This window comes from Hemitrygon akajei, chromosome 13, assembly GCF_048418815.1.
Source record: "Hemitrygon akajei chromosome 13, sHemAka1.3, whole genome shotgun sequence".
Lineage (NCBI taxonomy): Eukaryota > Metazoa > Chordata > Chondrichthyes > Myliobatiformes > Dasyatidae > Hemitrygon > Hemitrygon akajei.
Genome location: NC_133136.1, coordinates 81,822,772 through 81,838,362, shown reverse-complemented (window position 1 = coordinate 81,838,362; position 15,591 = coordinate 81,822,772). Strand labels below are relative to the sequence as shown.

The 15,591-nt window shown below is 38.1% G+C and overlaps 1 protein-coding gene across 4 annotated transcripts in view; it reads left to right on the top strand.

Moving 5' to 3' along the window:
* The window catches only part of cc2d2a (coiled-coil and C2 domain containing 2A), a 150,430-nt gene that overhangs the window by 119,594 nt on the left and 15,245 nt on the right, over positions 1–15,591 (top strand). For 2 of the 4 annotated variants that reach the window (XM_073064980.1, XM_073064981.1), the window contains exons 28-36: positions 33–138; positions 1,252–1,361; positions 2,198–2,294; positions 2,388–2,486; positions 4,497–4,673; positions 8,496–8,516; positions 8,855–9,058; positions 11,317–11,406; positions 12,303–12,416. In XM_073064980.1, coding sequence (XP_072921081.1) covers positions 33–138; positions 1,252–1,361; positions 2,198–2,294; positions 2,388–2,486; positions 4,497–4,673; positions 8,496–8,516; positions 8,855–9,058; positions 11,317–11,406; positions 12,303–12,416 — 1,018 coding nt within the window. The remainder of the gene's footprint in view (positions 1–32; positions 139–1,251; positions 1,362–2,197; positions 2,295–2,387; positions 2,487–4,496; positions 4,674–8,495; positions 8,517–8,854; positions 9,059–11,316; positions 11,407–12,302; positions 12,417–15,591) is intronic. The other 2 variants (XM_073064983.1, XM_073064982.1) reach the window with 1 other exon arrangement.

The window sequence follows — 15,591 nt, the reverse complement described above, 5'->3', positions numbered from 1 at the left end:
ATGTGTTTTTTTTATTATTATTTTTCCTTCAGTAAACCAGCACTAACTTCCAGATCGGCTAGATCTATTAATGAAACGTTTTCAAGCTCTCAGCCACCCCAGACATCCTCTCAAAGCCCTGAGTGGTTTACTGACCAGGTATGAAACAATCAAGAAATACAAGGCATATAGTAACCTGTTTGTGACCAGAGAGTAAATAAAGGTACATAAATAGAGGTAGGTGGGAGACTGGCAGAACAGATTTGCCAGCTGCTAGTGAGCTGCCATGTATCCTCTGCCATTTGGGAACTCATTTCATGGTTGCATTTCCAACTTGGGAACTGTGTGGGCTGTGAATATTTCACAGGAACTGAACACTGCCATAACCTGTAAGCCATTTTCTCAGTCTTGTCATCCTTTAAATGACAAGTCAGACTAAGGATGCTTCCGATCTGATAAACTTAAAAAGTTGAGTTTATTTTGAAGAAGAGCGGAGAAATTATCCCTGGCATCTTAGCCAATATTTGTCCAATAATCTACATCACTATCATTGTGGAAACCAAATTTAACATCATGTTTTATTGGATATGTCTCCAAATCATTATACGTTACATTAAGAGGAAGTGAAAGTTACGTATTCCCTTAGCCAAGCTGTTCTATTAAATTGGCAATATTTGAAATATGGGAACAGGATAAATGTGAATAAGTCTTCAGAAAATACTGTCCATTGACATCTGCTCATCAAGTTTAGATGTGCATAACACTGGACAAACTCTAAGAAAAGTAAGTTTGGGCACAGCAAGCAATTCGGAAGACACTCAATGGTGTTTAGTCGTGAGGAGCAGAGAACCTGGGTAAAGAATTCTTATTTGCAATTATATTAGGGCTTAGTGAGTATAGGTCCTGCCTTCTGAACCCTAAGTAATAACACCAAGAAACCACTTTGGATTTGAGTCATTTGGTTTCTCCTGCAGGGCCTGGCAGTAATATCCCTAATGTTTTGTGTATCTATACATTTTATTTTGATGAAGGTACTTTAGAGATACAACTTGATACCACCTGACGGGTGAATCTAGGTATTTCTGGGATCTAGTTCCCTTAACTCACATCGTTAATCAAAGTTGAATTATTTTGAAGTGACACTCCCCTCTAATTTTCCCTGCTGTGAATGGTGGTTGCTTTTATGAGTATGGAGTGTGAACATTAAGTGAAAACTCAGGAAGATGTTATAAAAGTAAAATTAAAATAATTGGGATACACATTTTGTCAAAGGTCACAGTGCATCCTTTTGTGGAGGTTTCATTCCAACGTATAGTTCGTCGAACTGCTACTCTGGATGGTCCAAACCCTAACTGGAATGAAGAACTGGAACTTCCATTCAGGTAATTCATAAAACATTCATTAAAAAATTTGGATGAAGAAGTTCATTTCAGCCCATTTGATTTTTCTTCCTTGCAGAATGAAAATATTACATCCTTCTAACATTCACCTGATAAAAATGAATGGTCTGTTGTCATAAGGTCGGATAGTAGTAACAATAGGACTTACAATCCAAATGATTGAGTGTGTCCTGAGGCACAGTTTCACAGTTTCACTTCCCATCATGGCAGCTGAATAATTTAAATTCAATTGATTAATTATATTCTGGAATTAAAAGCTGGTGATCATGAGGGGATTATTGGAAACCTTAACCGATGCATTTCAGGAAAGGGAGTCTGTCATTTCTCTCCTTTCTGGCCTTTAAGTGATCTCTGTGCCATAATAATATGATTGCCTCTTAACTGCCTACTGAAATTACTTAACATGCCATTCAATAACTTGTTAATTCATTTGCCAGTTTACCAGGTTGAAAGTCATCTAATTATTACATTGATTAGATTTTTTTATTGTCTGCATTATCAATGTTTCCAATATTAGATATGAATATTTTGATATGAGGGCCTTTTCTAAAGTAATATCTAAAAAGAAGTATACTTGTGAATTGTTGGACGGAAGCTAAAAGGACAATGAGCAAAATTGTGGGACTAAATGGGTGGCTCTTTCAGACAAGCACAATAACTCACCAGAATAGATTTCTCTTAATAACTGAAAACAGCTTTTTCAAGGATTGTTCTTTCTCAGCTCCCTAGGGAATTGTCATTAAATGATAATAATTACAGAGCTGTAAATCCACATCTGAAGATGATGGGTGCCTGACTTAATTATTTTTTAATTCTAGAGCACCAAATGGGGATTATAGTACTCCCAGTCTACAGTCTGATACAGATGAAGTTTTTATCAATGTTTTTGATGAAGTTGTTTATGATGTACTAGAGGTAATCAAGTTTCTTTATTATATAACCAAATTATCCCAATCAGTATAATCATCACTGTGTAAACATTTTCAAAAATCTATTCTGTGTCTCTAGGATGAAAGAGAACGTGGAAGTGGAGTTCACACCCGTATTGAGAGACACTGGTTGGGTACTGTCCATATTCCATTTGCTACCATCTACTCCCAGTCCCGGGTAAGGGTTTGTTTTATTTTCTGCTTGAATGATAGTTTTAAAACGCTGAGAAGCAAACCTTTGGCAGAAATATGTGTTGTTACTTGATGTAGCTGAAAGCTACTCTATGCATATTGTGTAGTACAGTTCAGGCAATAGGTGAGGTGATCACATATTGCAAATACATACTGCTTATGTGGCAGCCACAGCCCTACTGCATGTGACATTTAGAAATTACAGATGACAGCAATGCAAATCATAGAGTGACAGCCAATTCTCAGATGAGTCGCATTCAATTCATATCACCAATTGTCTGTAATACTTAATCTATTCATAACTCATGACTGTCTTTTTACAGTGAGTAGGGCCTCCCACTTCTATGAACCCTTTTGTTCTCACAGATGTTCATTGACATTGTCTCACATCAACCATAGCAGTTATTTTACCTTGCGGCAAAACAAGTCATGGACAAACATTCATTTTGTCAGACTTAGTTGAGTGTTTTGGACTTAACAATTAGTTAATTTGGAAATATCCCCCGGAGGAAGTTTGCAGAGATCAGGATTGAAATTCTTTAAGTCACCGACTCTTGTCCTCTCTGGTTTTTCTTCTTGTCCTCTTTGCCTATGTCCTGAAGTATTTAATGACTAGATATAGTACGCTGAAATCAGTTACTCTCCCAGCATTGGGAACATAGGCTGATCTCAATGACCCTGAATTTAAGATGTTGTTGTTATCTCAGAAGCAAAAGCAACTATTGTCAGGAATGGGATATTTTTTCTGATTACATAAACTGGCATTTTTCTGCTCCTGGAGAATTAAGTATACAAGTCCTTTTGATGGTACGCCTGGTTTTCTGGGTTTGCCAGCAGCTCTCAATGCAAACGCATAGGTTTCAACCCTATACTGAACCTTGAATCCAGTCTATCTGCAGAACGGGAATTTGCTGCGATCTTTAGCCTTCCGCATTAGATTCAGAAATCCATCAGTCCTATTCTTACTCCAGTACTGATCATGTGCACATGTAATATTGTTTTTATGAATGTTAAGTGCCATTCTTATAACAAATGTTAATCCAAGATCCCAGGGTGCAACAGGATTTTTTAAACTAAAATGTAATCCATTCAAAGAAGTAGATTTTGCCCCAGGTCTTGGCTAACTTTTCTCCCTCAAAATATGCCAACAATCAGCCTTGGATAAACAGCTAACCTTTTGGGCCGAGATCCTTCTTCAGGACTGGAAAGTAAGGGGGAAGACGCCAGAACGAAAAAAAGGTGTGGTGGGGGTGAGGTGGATAGCTAGAAATTGAAAGGTGAAGTGAGGTGAGTGAGAAAAGTAAAGGTCTGAAGAGAAAGAAATCCGATAGGAGAGAAGATGGAAGGAGGAGGAAGAGGTAAGGGGCCAGGGTGGGGAATAGAAAAAGTGGGAAGAGGGAATTAATAATCCTGATGGTATGAATATCGATTTCTCCTTCCAGTGAAGAAACTTTTCCTTCCCTCTCCCCTCTTCTATTCCCCATTCTGGCCTCTTTCCTCATCTCACCTGCCTATCACCTCCCCTTGGGTCCCCTGCTCCTTCCCTTTCTCCTATGGTCCACTCTTCTCTCCTATCAGAATCCTTTCTTTCTAGCCTTATACTTTTCCTACCCATCTAGCTTCACTTATAAACGTCTAGCTATCCTCCCCCATTTTCTCCCCCCCCCCCCTTTTTATACTGGCATGTTCCCACTTCCTTCCCAGCCCTGAAGAAAGGTCTTGGCCCGAAACGTCAACTGGTTAATTATTTCCATAGATGCTGCCTGACCTGCTGAGTTCCTCCAGCATTTTGTGTGTGTTGCTGTAGATTTCCAGCATCTGCAGAATTTCATGTGTTTAAAAATCAACCTTGTTCTTTCACCTCATTGCTCTTTGTTGAGAGTTTGTGCACAATTTCCTGAGAGATTAACAATGTTTTCTCTTCAAACCTAATTTTATAACTGGGCAATTTAGCAGTAGATTTTTTTGGCAAGTAATAAAATGATTTGCTTTACAGATTGATGGAACCTTCAGAATTAATACACCCCCGGTACTTCTAGGGTACAGCAAAGAGCGTAATCTAGCCAGTGAAAGAGGATGGGAGGCAGTTCGGAGTTTAAGTGAAGGGTCTTATTTGACACTCTTCATTACCATTGAGCCTCATCTTGTACCTGGAGAAGCTGTAATTGAAAAGGTAGTGTACATTCTAAATTTAAAATTCCTTCCATCAAGATTGTCTTCAGCATCCTTGTCAGATTTTGTTAGATCTCCCATTTGCAATGTCAAATTGAAGTCAAATAAAAGTGTTTAAGTGCATATGTGTTCCAGAGATGTCAAAATAGTTCAAGAGATGAGCTGTTTTTAAACTATAATTGGTGCACTCTGCAGACACTCAAGTTTAAAAAAAAAGAGAGCAATGTGCAAGTTTGATGTTGGTTATAATTGGGACCTTCATGCAATATCTTTTCACGGCACATACAGTTTATTTTTCCTTGGAGTTCCTCAAACTCTGTAACCTAATCCAGGCTGGAAAGAATATGAGCTCAAAGAGAAATAATTTACAATATTTTACCTGGGGTTAGATTAAATAATCAGATGTGCTGAATTGGAGTATGTGGTCAAAAAGCTTCTACAACTTATTTGATGGGGGGTGTTAAATAATACATCACAGAAGCAAGGGAGAGACTAAAGAAAACATTGTAATAGTCATGTCCTTGCACCTCAGAGGAAAATGTACACTGAGCCTCTCTAAGGAAAATATACACTGAGTGTGATTTTCTTTTCACTTTATTTTTCCAAAAGTCCTAAACTAATTGCAAAAATGGTTGGCAGCCAGAGGGAAAGTTTCTTTCTTTCAGTGAAGCTTTTAAAGCTGTGTGCTGAGTCATAATAATTGATGGTAAGAGACAAGATGATTAAACTGAGACAAAATGTAATTTCAAGCCTTAGAAGAAAGGTGATGATGATTTGAGGGACAGTGGTTCTGCGCGTGATCTCATTTCTTTTTCCCCAATACAATATATGGCCTACAAGTTGATTGAGTGCCAGATTTAAAACTGGAATTAACTCAATCTTTTTTTGATCCAAGGTTAATAAACAGTAATAGTGTTTTGGAACAAGACAATATTAGGGACAAAGGAGATTATAAAACCCAAAGCAACTGTGGACAAGGACATGCTTGCCACATTGTCTCATGCCTTGAGGTGGCCTCTCACAGAGATTTGTGTCTGTTTATGACAAACTTCAGTAGATCATTCCTCTGCCCTTTCTACAGGATTTCTTTACATTGCAAGACCGGAGGATAGAACATTTGTCTCAACACACATTAAAGGAGAATTGTTCCTTGAAACACCTCATTCTGTTTCATTAGGGTCACGTCACCATTAAATGAGATCGGATAACGCACAACTTCTTTTAGAAACCAGGAGTAAACTGAAATGAATAAAAGTTCTTCTAAAGCCCTTTTTTTTGCAGCAGCACTAGTTTTCCTTCTCGTTTGTAAATTAATTATTGAAGTATAGAGCTTAGCTTAATCATTTAGCAGGTTTAATCATTTCTGATTCAAAGCTCACCTCACCGTCCAAATCCAGATCTGGTAAAACCAGATCAAGCAATGTAGAAACTATTGAAATTGTTCACAAACCCAGCATCCTCTGTGGAACAAAAAAATTCTGCAATGCTCCCAACAGCATACCATGTACCTAACCTGAGCACACTCCCATCCCCAAACTGTCCCAATATTCAATAACTCCGTGATTTCTCTTCCTCAGTCAGTTTCTTTCTCTCCCTCTCTATCCACCCCCCCCCCCCCCCGCCACCATCTCTTGCCCTCCTCATCACTTGCTGTACCCTCTCTCCCCTTCACTCTCTGGCATTTCCTTCACTATCTGTCCCTTTTACTTTCAACCCCACCTCCCCCTCTCCATTTCAAGAATAAGCCTTTATTGTAAGGAAGGTACACAACACTCCAAGCCCTGTCTCAATGCAATGTGTCAGGTATTAACAGTCATAAACATAAATCCTGAAGAACAGCTTCACATTAGTCCCCGCAACGTGAATGTTGAATTTATCCTCACATGGAAACGTAACCAGGCCAATTAAAGAGCAGTCATATTGAGTGGAGGTGTTTTTAAAAAAAAGAACAAAAGGTAGATGGATAACAAATTGCTCGAAAGAGATAGAAAGATTTAGAAGCAGAGTGAGGAGGAGAGCATGATGCAAAAATCCTCATTGCATATGAGAAACCAAAAGTTACATCAATTTGAATACCAAACTAAATAATAATGGCACAAAATAAAACTCTTTAATTCTACAAACTTTATACCAGATAAAACATAAACCAGCTCCAAATCTGCACTGTATTTTAAATAATTATTCACTTACTTTTCAGAACCCAAAATATCTTCTGTTATTGTTTTTGGTTTGACATTCAAGGTCAAATAACTATTCTGGAAAGGAAAACTGATATATCAGTCTGAGATGTATTTCAGATTCTTTTGAGCGAGGGTCTAAATGAATTAACTTCTTTGCCAGATTTCAGGAATAGTTAAGGTACAAGTTCAAGTTTAATTGTCAGTCAACCATACATGAATATCCATGAATACAGCCAAACGAAATAGCACTACTCCGAGGCCAAGGTGCAAAACACAGTACCAACAGTCACACATAGCACAAGGCACATATACTGTAAGATAACAAGCATATTTAAAGTATCAGTAAAATTCAGTCACACAAAAGCAATTTAGTATATGATTGAATTGAGGAACATGGAGCTAAGAGAAGATCAGGACAGGGGAAGCAGAGCACTTGGGAGTCTGACTGCACAGCTAATTTTGCGGATCAGTTACAGTATTACAGAGTAGGCTTCATGTATGGATATTAGCATGAAGTAAGAAAAGAAAGGCATTTATTAAAGTTGATTTATCAAAATATGAATTTCTTTTTTTATCCCAGTGTAACAATAATTTGTACAATTAATATGTACCTCATGCCATAAATTTTCTGTGCCAGAACTGGTGAGCTCTTCATGTTGTACAGTTCCCCTAGTAGGAGCTTACTGAAGAGGAGCATCTGCAAAAGTCAGGGTAATCCCCTGTGTTCTGGGAGGCTCTTCCAACAGTGTAAGTGGGTAAGCAAAATGGTGGGAGGCAGAACGATCCAGGTCACCCTATTCTTTTTTCAGCATTGTACATCACAATTCACCAATATGTTGGAGGTAGGGAGAGAATGAATTGGCATTCTCATTTAATAGACATATTGAAGACATGTCTGCGATGAATATACATTATGCTATATGCAATAATTTGAAGGCTTTTTGCAATTGTTGGTGAATTTATTTCACTGGTCATTGATGTTTCCAACAGACAGATTCAGGCTTGGACCTTTAAACTTAATAGTATATGTCTGCCATTGTAGTGAAGATCTGTAAGAGAGTTTCATTGTCAGAGATATTGTCCTTTACAGGAAGTGATAAGCCAAGTTCCAGTCTTCCCTATCAGGTAGATAAAGGCTCCTATTGCAGCATTCAACTAAATAAAAAGGGATTTCTTCCATTGTCCTGACAAGAGTGTAATTTAAATTAGTACCATATTGCAACAATGTCACAACATTGATTTCATTTCATTGACTCTACAAAGTTGGAAAAGAGCATTAATAAAAATAAGATTTAAAAAATTATTGTGGGTATAATTTAAGTGAAGTAGGATTTTCCAGTGTTACGCTGCCTTGAGGTGTTTTATGCAGTAGTACATGTTTGGAGATGTGTGGCCATATGCTGTGCACATGATTATTCAACTATTGAAAATGATTAGCAAATCACTATTACCCATATGTTCTAGAGTTATGAAGTGTCCAAAGTGTCTTTTTATTTGTCTGTGTATTTGCCTTTCATGTGGAATTTTGTTCCCATCTTTGTTCAGAATTCATAATTGTACTCTGGACCCCTATGAACTTTCTTCTCCTTGCATTTCATGTCTGTCTTTACTTTTTCTCTCTTACTTTTTCTGCTTCGTTGCAGATGACTGAGATGCTGAAAAAGGTAAAGTAATTCTTGCCATGCAGGCTTGTTTGATCATCTAATGTAAACGTCTTCAATACTCCAGCAAAGAATCAAATACCTCAATTGATTATCATCAAATGTTTGTCCAAACCTGTATTTTGTCCAAGGGTATTGAACAGTACATATGTTGAAAAAAGTCTGTATAAGAAATTAGTTTAATGATTTAAAAAATCTGCAGTGAAAGATTGATTTTTCTTTTATCATTCCTATATGACTGGTTCTTCTGACATTTTGCTAGTTCAGATGCGCATTCAACAGCTGACGTAAAAAAATAGCTTATGCTAACTGAAACATTCTGACTTTTCTGAAATTTTCAGTTTGAGACACAGGAGGATGAGAAACTTCTGGAAAGGGCAGACAAGTTCCAGAAGGAAGTCACAAAGAAGTTCCCAAATCGTCGATGTATTACAACTGTTACTGATCTCACTGGCAAGATGGTTTTTGTTACGAGGTTCATTAAACCATTATTTCCACCCCAGGAGCTGCTGGATGTGTTTCCTCATAATCCTGAGGCCACAATAGTGAGTCTTTTTTGTTTTATGCAGCACCTAATATTAAAGCAGATGAGAGTTGCCAGGCATCATTTAAAATATTCTTCATAGAAGTAGTTACCATATTTTGCCATATGAGTGAATGTGTCAAAGGAATGTCAAGTAGGTTTCAACAAAAACATCTCTACATTTTGAACCTAAGATGATTTAATGATGCTTTCTGTACCATATTGGGGTCTTTTTGCTATGTTGTGGGCATATAGAAATTAAAATTAATATATAATTCAGTTATGATTATCACCTCTCAAGTCAGAGGAACTCTCAGCACAAACAGAGGCGATTCGGCTCACATTTCTGTGCTGTCTTTTTGCTGGAACAAACTGTCCCCTTCACTCCATATTGTCCTGAATAAGTTTCCATCTGAAATGATTGTCCAAACTTCCTTTTTAAAGAAAAAGTTATTCTTCATCCTCAACCCCTCCATTCAAAAGATTTCCATAACCTTCCAGCCATATTTTCTCTTAATGGTTCCAGATGATGACTGCTGTTCATTGATTCTCTATGCTAGTAGAGTGATATTTTCTTACTAGCGATATTGACAATTTTCAAGCCATCAATGTTCCTCTTGAATTTTATGCTTAATCTTTCTGATCTGATGAAGAAATGTCAGTGTTTAAAGTCCGTCATGATAAGCATTAGTACTCATTTCTGGGTTCAGGGGTAACAATGTCAGAGGAGAGGAGGAATGGGGATCTTTCAATTTAATGCAGGAATTTGAATGAGCAATGATCACTCTGTTATCGGCTGTGGTGTTTGTCCATCAACATTTATTGCATTTATAAATGTGGCAAAAATTTTACTAGAGTTTGTTTCCTTCTCTTTCTTTTCTTGCCCACTATTTAATAAATCCTTTATTTACCACTAAATAGGATTCTCTTAATAACAGTAAGAAAATTCTAAGGCCGCACTTGACATTACTGAGAAAAACTGCTTAATTAGAAAATGTTGGCATTTGGATTACTGTGAGGCAGCTTGACATAGCTTCAACAACTAACTTTAAATTATATCAGTACTTTGCAATGAGTCCTTCTTTTGTTATATCCTTCAGTAATGCACATTTTAATGTTAATTTCTAATCGAAGCTCAAGCATCAAGTTCATGAGGCATGACCTGCCCCTCTCAAAGCTATGTTGACTATCCCTAATTGGACAATACTTAAGAGGCTGTTAGGTGGGCACCTGGATGTGCAAGGAACAGAGGGCTATGAACTATGAGCAGGCAGACGGGATTTGGTTTAATTTGGCATCGTGGGCCTGTACCTCAGCTGTACTGTTCATTTCCAAAGTGTTGAGAAGTGGGATCAGTGCAGATGGTCAACGTGATGGGTTTGTTTCTGTGCTGTATTGTTCTACATTCAATGATCATACAGTGCATTCCTGTTAACTGGGGCACATCGGGACCAGTACACTTTGGCCCAATTAAGTGACTGCTCCAGTTAGCCCAAGTTTCAATGAAATAGTTAGAAAGGTATAAGAAAGACAAACTACTGTTTAACTGAGTAACAAATTATGTGTCTAAAGGAAATACAGAACAAATTAGAACACTACCAGTGTAACTACAGTACAAGAAATCTGTGTGTTAGTTTCCTAACAGTTATCGACCGAAAAGTTCAATCCAGTGTTCGCTGCTGTGTTCTTTTGACTGACTGTAAATGAACAAAATCAGTGCAGCCACCTAGTTCAGAAAATGGACTGCCTTCATACAATACTTTCAAAGGTTGCATCCTCCATATCTTCATTTTCATTGTAATATTCAAGGTGATTATCAATACCTTACAATTCTTTGTAGTTCCCAACTTGTTGAAACTTGTTTCATTTTCACTCTGACCATTTCCTGGAACCTCCAGGCAGGAATGCTTGAAACTGCAGTGAGCAAACCAGCTCTGAATTGTTCTACAGCTTATTTCTCGCCAACTATCAGTGAGAAAAATTACTGTTTTTTAAACACAAACACACACAATTGACACTAGTTTAAAAACAGTTTGCTGTAAGCATGGCATAGTATCTAATGGGCACACGTAATTGATATTAGTTAGAAACAGTCCAGCAACAATCTCCTATTCCAATTACGTGCCAGAGAGTCCCAGATCAGCAGCTGTCCTGATTTAACCAATGGTTCAATAAACTGGAATTTACTGTATTTTCATTATCTCATAACACAAATGGTTCGCATCCTGATCTGTGTCAGGAAATTAACGCTACTTGATCTTATCTGCCCACGTGTTTTAGGAGCTGGTGGCTCGTTATGTTTCTCTGGTCCCCTTCCTACCGGACAGTATATCCTTTGCTGGTGTCTGTGACCTCTGGTGCACTTCAGATGTAAGCAGTTTTATATCTTCATTGTTCTGCTTATCGATTTTTGTGTTCTTAATTTACCATTGTATATATTTATAAAGAGTAGTGTTGTTGGAGAAACTAAACAAACTGTGGGTTCCATTGGGTATGAATTCCAACTAGTGACAGACTGTATTGCACATCCCCATTTTAGCACACTTGGTTGTCTCTGAAATGATTCTGGCATGTTTCTGTTGCCGTTCTGTATAAGTACAAGGTGACATTATTGCATTGAATGTTCATTTAAAAAGCAAAGGCCCTTGCGAGATGTGGTGTAAGGTTAAGCTGTGTAGGATGGACTGTGACATGTAATTTTGCATAAAGTAGAATCCCCAGTGAAAAGCCTCAGCTGCTAGAAAAAGACATTTTCCATTCCTCGGCATCAAAATTTTGATGGAGACAAATTTCGCAAAATAGATCTACAGCCCACGCACTGAACTTTTCAAAGATTGGGCAAATTTTATAGATTTGTTCTTGTGCGTGGGAAGCATGTTGGTTTATAGAAATACTGCTCAAGCCTTGGTGAAATGCAGTGCACAAGATGTTACGTAACAAATTCTGTTTTTTTCCATTTTTTCCTGTTATTTTGAAGTATTAGCCAATCGTCAGAAAATCATGTGTATTTACTCAGTACCAATGGCAGTGGTTGGCCTTAAAGGTATTGATTGCTGTTTAATAGGCTGAATTCTGGCCCATTGTAGATCTTGTCTTTTTTTTAAGGCTTGAGTTTTGTATTTAAATACAATCCAATTGCAATATAGAATACCAGTTCTAGTGACACAGGTTAGTCAACACTGTGCAGCTGTACAGTCAGTTGTGATGCATTTTGTAATCATAGTCTCTTTCAAACTCTAACATTTATCTTTTTTCAATTAAAACAGCAATTCCTGAGCTTGCTTGCTGGTGATGAGGAGGAGCATGCAGTTCTTCTCTGTAACTATTTCCTTGCACTGGGAAAGAAAGCTTGGCTGTTGATAGGGACAGCCATTCCAGAGGTAAAATGCAGCTTATTCCTCTTCACCATGTTTTGTAGATTTTCCACAGAGAAATGAGTCCTTCAATCAGAGTATTTAATAATTGCCTAAAGTAATGATTGCTGTAGTTTACATTGTAATATCAAATTAATTAAATCATGAACAGAGGCTTACGTTGGTTAAATAGATTAATTCTTTTGAATGTTGATGGAGAGGACTGGTTTCAATGGTGAGGGATATGGTTTGATGTGTGACAAATAAAGCTCATCTTTAGAGACTGGCCTTTAATATCCATAAGGAACACCTAGTCCAAGGGTTCCCAACCTTTTTTATGGTATGGACCATTGAGCAAGGGGTCTGTGGACCGCAGATGGGAACACCTGTCTTGGTCTCACAACTAGAACCCCTGAAGATTATTTGAAATGAAAATTTCAAATAAGAAATTGGCAATTTTTTTTATTTTTGTAAGACTGCTAAAACTCTATGATGTATACATCGAACAAGATACAAGTCAATCATGATTATTGTGACTGTTAACTGACTGAAGCTGAAAAATATAAAGTTTTGTTCACTGGCATTGTCTTGTTGCCCCTCTCAGTAGAGACTCACCAAACTCAAAGAGCATCAAATTTTTTAACTCCTAACAAAAATACTATTATCTAGTGATTCAGTACAAATTCAATAACTACAACGATATTTGATATTTTGAGTCTGATAAAATGTTCCATTGAATTAAAGATTTACAGTTCGAGCACACTGTAACTGAGAACACACCTCTCAGTGTTCAGACATCTCTGTTGTGATCAAGTAATCCACAAGGATAGTGTAAAAATTCCTGTGGGCAGAGAGTCCAGATGCCCAAACTCAGTATTGGGTACACTAATATCCCAATTATTAACGGATGGAACAAATATGCAAATGACAGTGCTTAATGTGCAAAATTACAACATGTCGATAAAGTGTCTGAAGCCTAGTGTGGAGTAGGCCAATTGTCACAGTCCCATTGATTTATGTTTGGATGATTCATTCATATCAACTTGCAACCCTTACCTCCAGCTGTTGAGCTACAGAGCTCTGTAGACTGTAATATTTGATCACTAAGCTGTCGTTAATTTCATACTTACTACTGTTTGTAGATTATTTATTGAGAGACAGCGCAGAGAAGGCCTTTCCGGCCCTTTGAGCCCCACCTCCCAGCAATCCCTGACTTCATCCTAGCCTAATCATCGAATAGCTTACAATGGCCAGTTACCCTGCCAACCGGTATGTCTTTGGACCGTGGTAGGAAGGCAGAGCACCCAGAGGAAAGCCTCTCGTACAGTGGGATTTGATCCCGGGTTACCTGTACTGTAAAGCATTGTGCTAACCACTACACTACTGTGCTGCCCATTAGAACCTGTTCTGCTGAAGATGGGAGCTCGTTTGAAATAATACTTTTTATATCCACATATTTCCATAAATCCTGAACCCCTAACAGTGACCAAACTCAAAGGGGACCAACATGAAAGAACTGCATAGTCTGCACAATTTATTTGCCTATACTTGTATTTTGTCATTTGGTTAAATTTGTTCTTACTTGTGGTATCAAGCGGAAACACATAATCCAGGAAAGTCCTTTTGATTTCCAGCTCAAATTGTTGGCTGATCTCTGCTGAAGAAGCAGAACATTTCCTAAAGGTGATTCCTATGAGAATTTATGCCTATTCCTTCACTCCTCCCTGTCCAAAATCATTCTTCCTATGTCAGCATTTGTGTAAGATAAATAGGTTGAATCTCAGTGTTAAAATATTCACTGACAGTTCCAGTATCAGATTTTATATCACTGGCATATGTCATGAAATTTGTTGTTTTGTGGCAGCAGTACATTGTAATACTTAATAAAATACTATAAATTACAAAAACATATAAAAAAGTGAAATTAAATACTTAGTACAAAAAGAGATGAAAACAATAGTGAGGTAGTGTTCATTGTCCATTCAGAAATCTGATGGTGGAAAGGAAGAAGCTGTTCCTGAAAAGTTGAGTGTGTGTCTTCAGGCTCCTGTATCTCCTCCTTGAAGGTAGCAATGAAAAGAGGGCATGTCCTGGGTGATGGAGGTCCTTAATAATGGATGCTACCTTTTTGAAGCATCACCTTTTGAAGGTATCCTCGACGCTGGGGAGGCTAGAGCTCATGATGGAGCTGGCTATGTTTATAACTTTCCGCAGGTATTTTTTGATCCTATCTAATGGCCCCTCCATACCAGATGGTGATGCAACCTGTTAGAATGCTCTCCATGGTATTTGCAAGTGCTTTTGGTGACTTACCAAGTCTCCTCATGAAATATAGGCACTGTCATGCCTTCTTTGTAATCGCATCAGTATGTTGGGTCCAGGTTAGATCTTCAGGGATGTTAACACCCTGGAACTTGAAACTGCTCACTCTTTCCACAGGTAATCCCTTGATTAGGACTGGTGTGTATTCCCATGACTTCCTCTTTCTGAAGTCCGCAAACAATTCTTTTCCGACTGATGCTGAGGAGTTGATAGTGAACATGACCAACCTCTCAAAGTACTTCATCACAATAGTTGTGAGTGCCACTAGGCAATAGTCATTGAGACAGCTTGCCCTGATCTTTTTCAACACTGGTATGATTGTTGCCCTTTTGAAATGGTTGGGAACCTCCGACTGCAGTAGTGAGAGATTGAAGATGTCCTTGAACATGTCCACATAGGTTGGCATAGGTTTTCAAAGCCCTCAGTTCCAGCATCAGCCTGCCACTTTGCAAGGGTTCACCCTCCTGAAACATATTCTGATGTCAGCCTCCGAGACAGAGATCACAGGGTCAGCATATACTGCAGGTATTTCCACAGATGTAATTTTATTCTTTCTTTCAAAGCAAGCATAAAAGCTGTAAAGCTCATGGCCATTTTTGTTGTTAGGTTTTGCTTTGTAGGAAGTAATGGCCTGCAATTCCTGCCAGAGCTGATGTGCATCCAATTCCATCACTAACCTCAACTGGAATTTTTTTTTTTGCTCTTAAGATAGTCTTCTGTATGTCATACTTGGACTTCTAGCATAGTTCTAGATCACTAGTCTTGAATGCCACAGATCTCGCTCGCAGGAGACTACGAATCTCCTGGTTAATCCACGGAATTTGGTTTGGGTATGTCCAGTATGTTCTCAAAGGCACAGCTACACAGGTCTTGATGATGT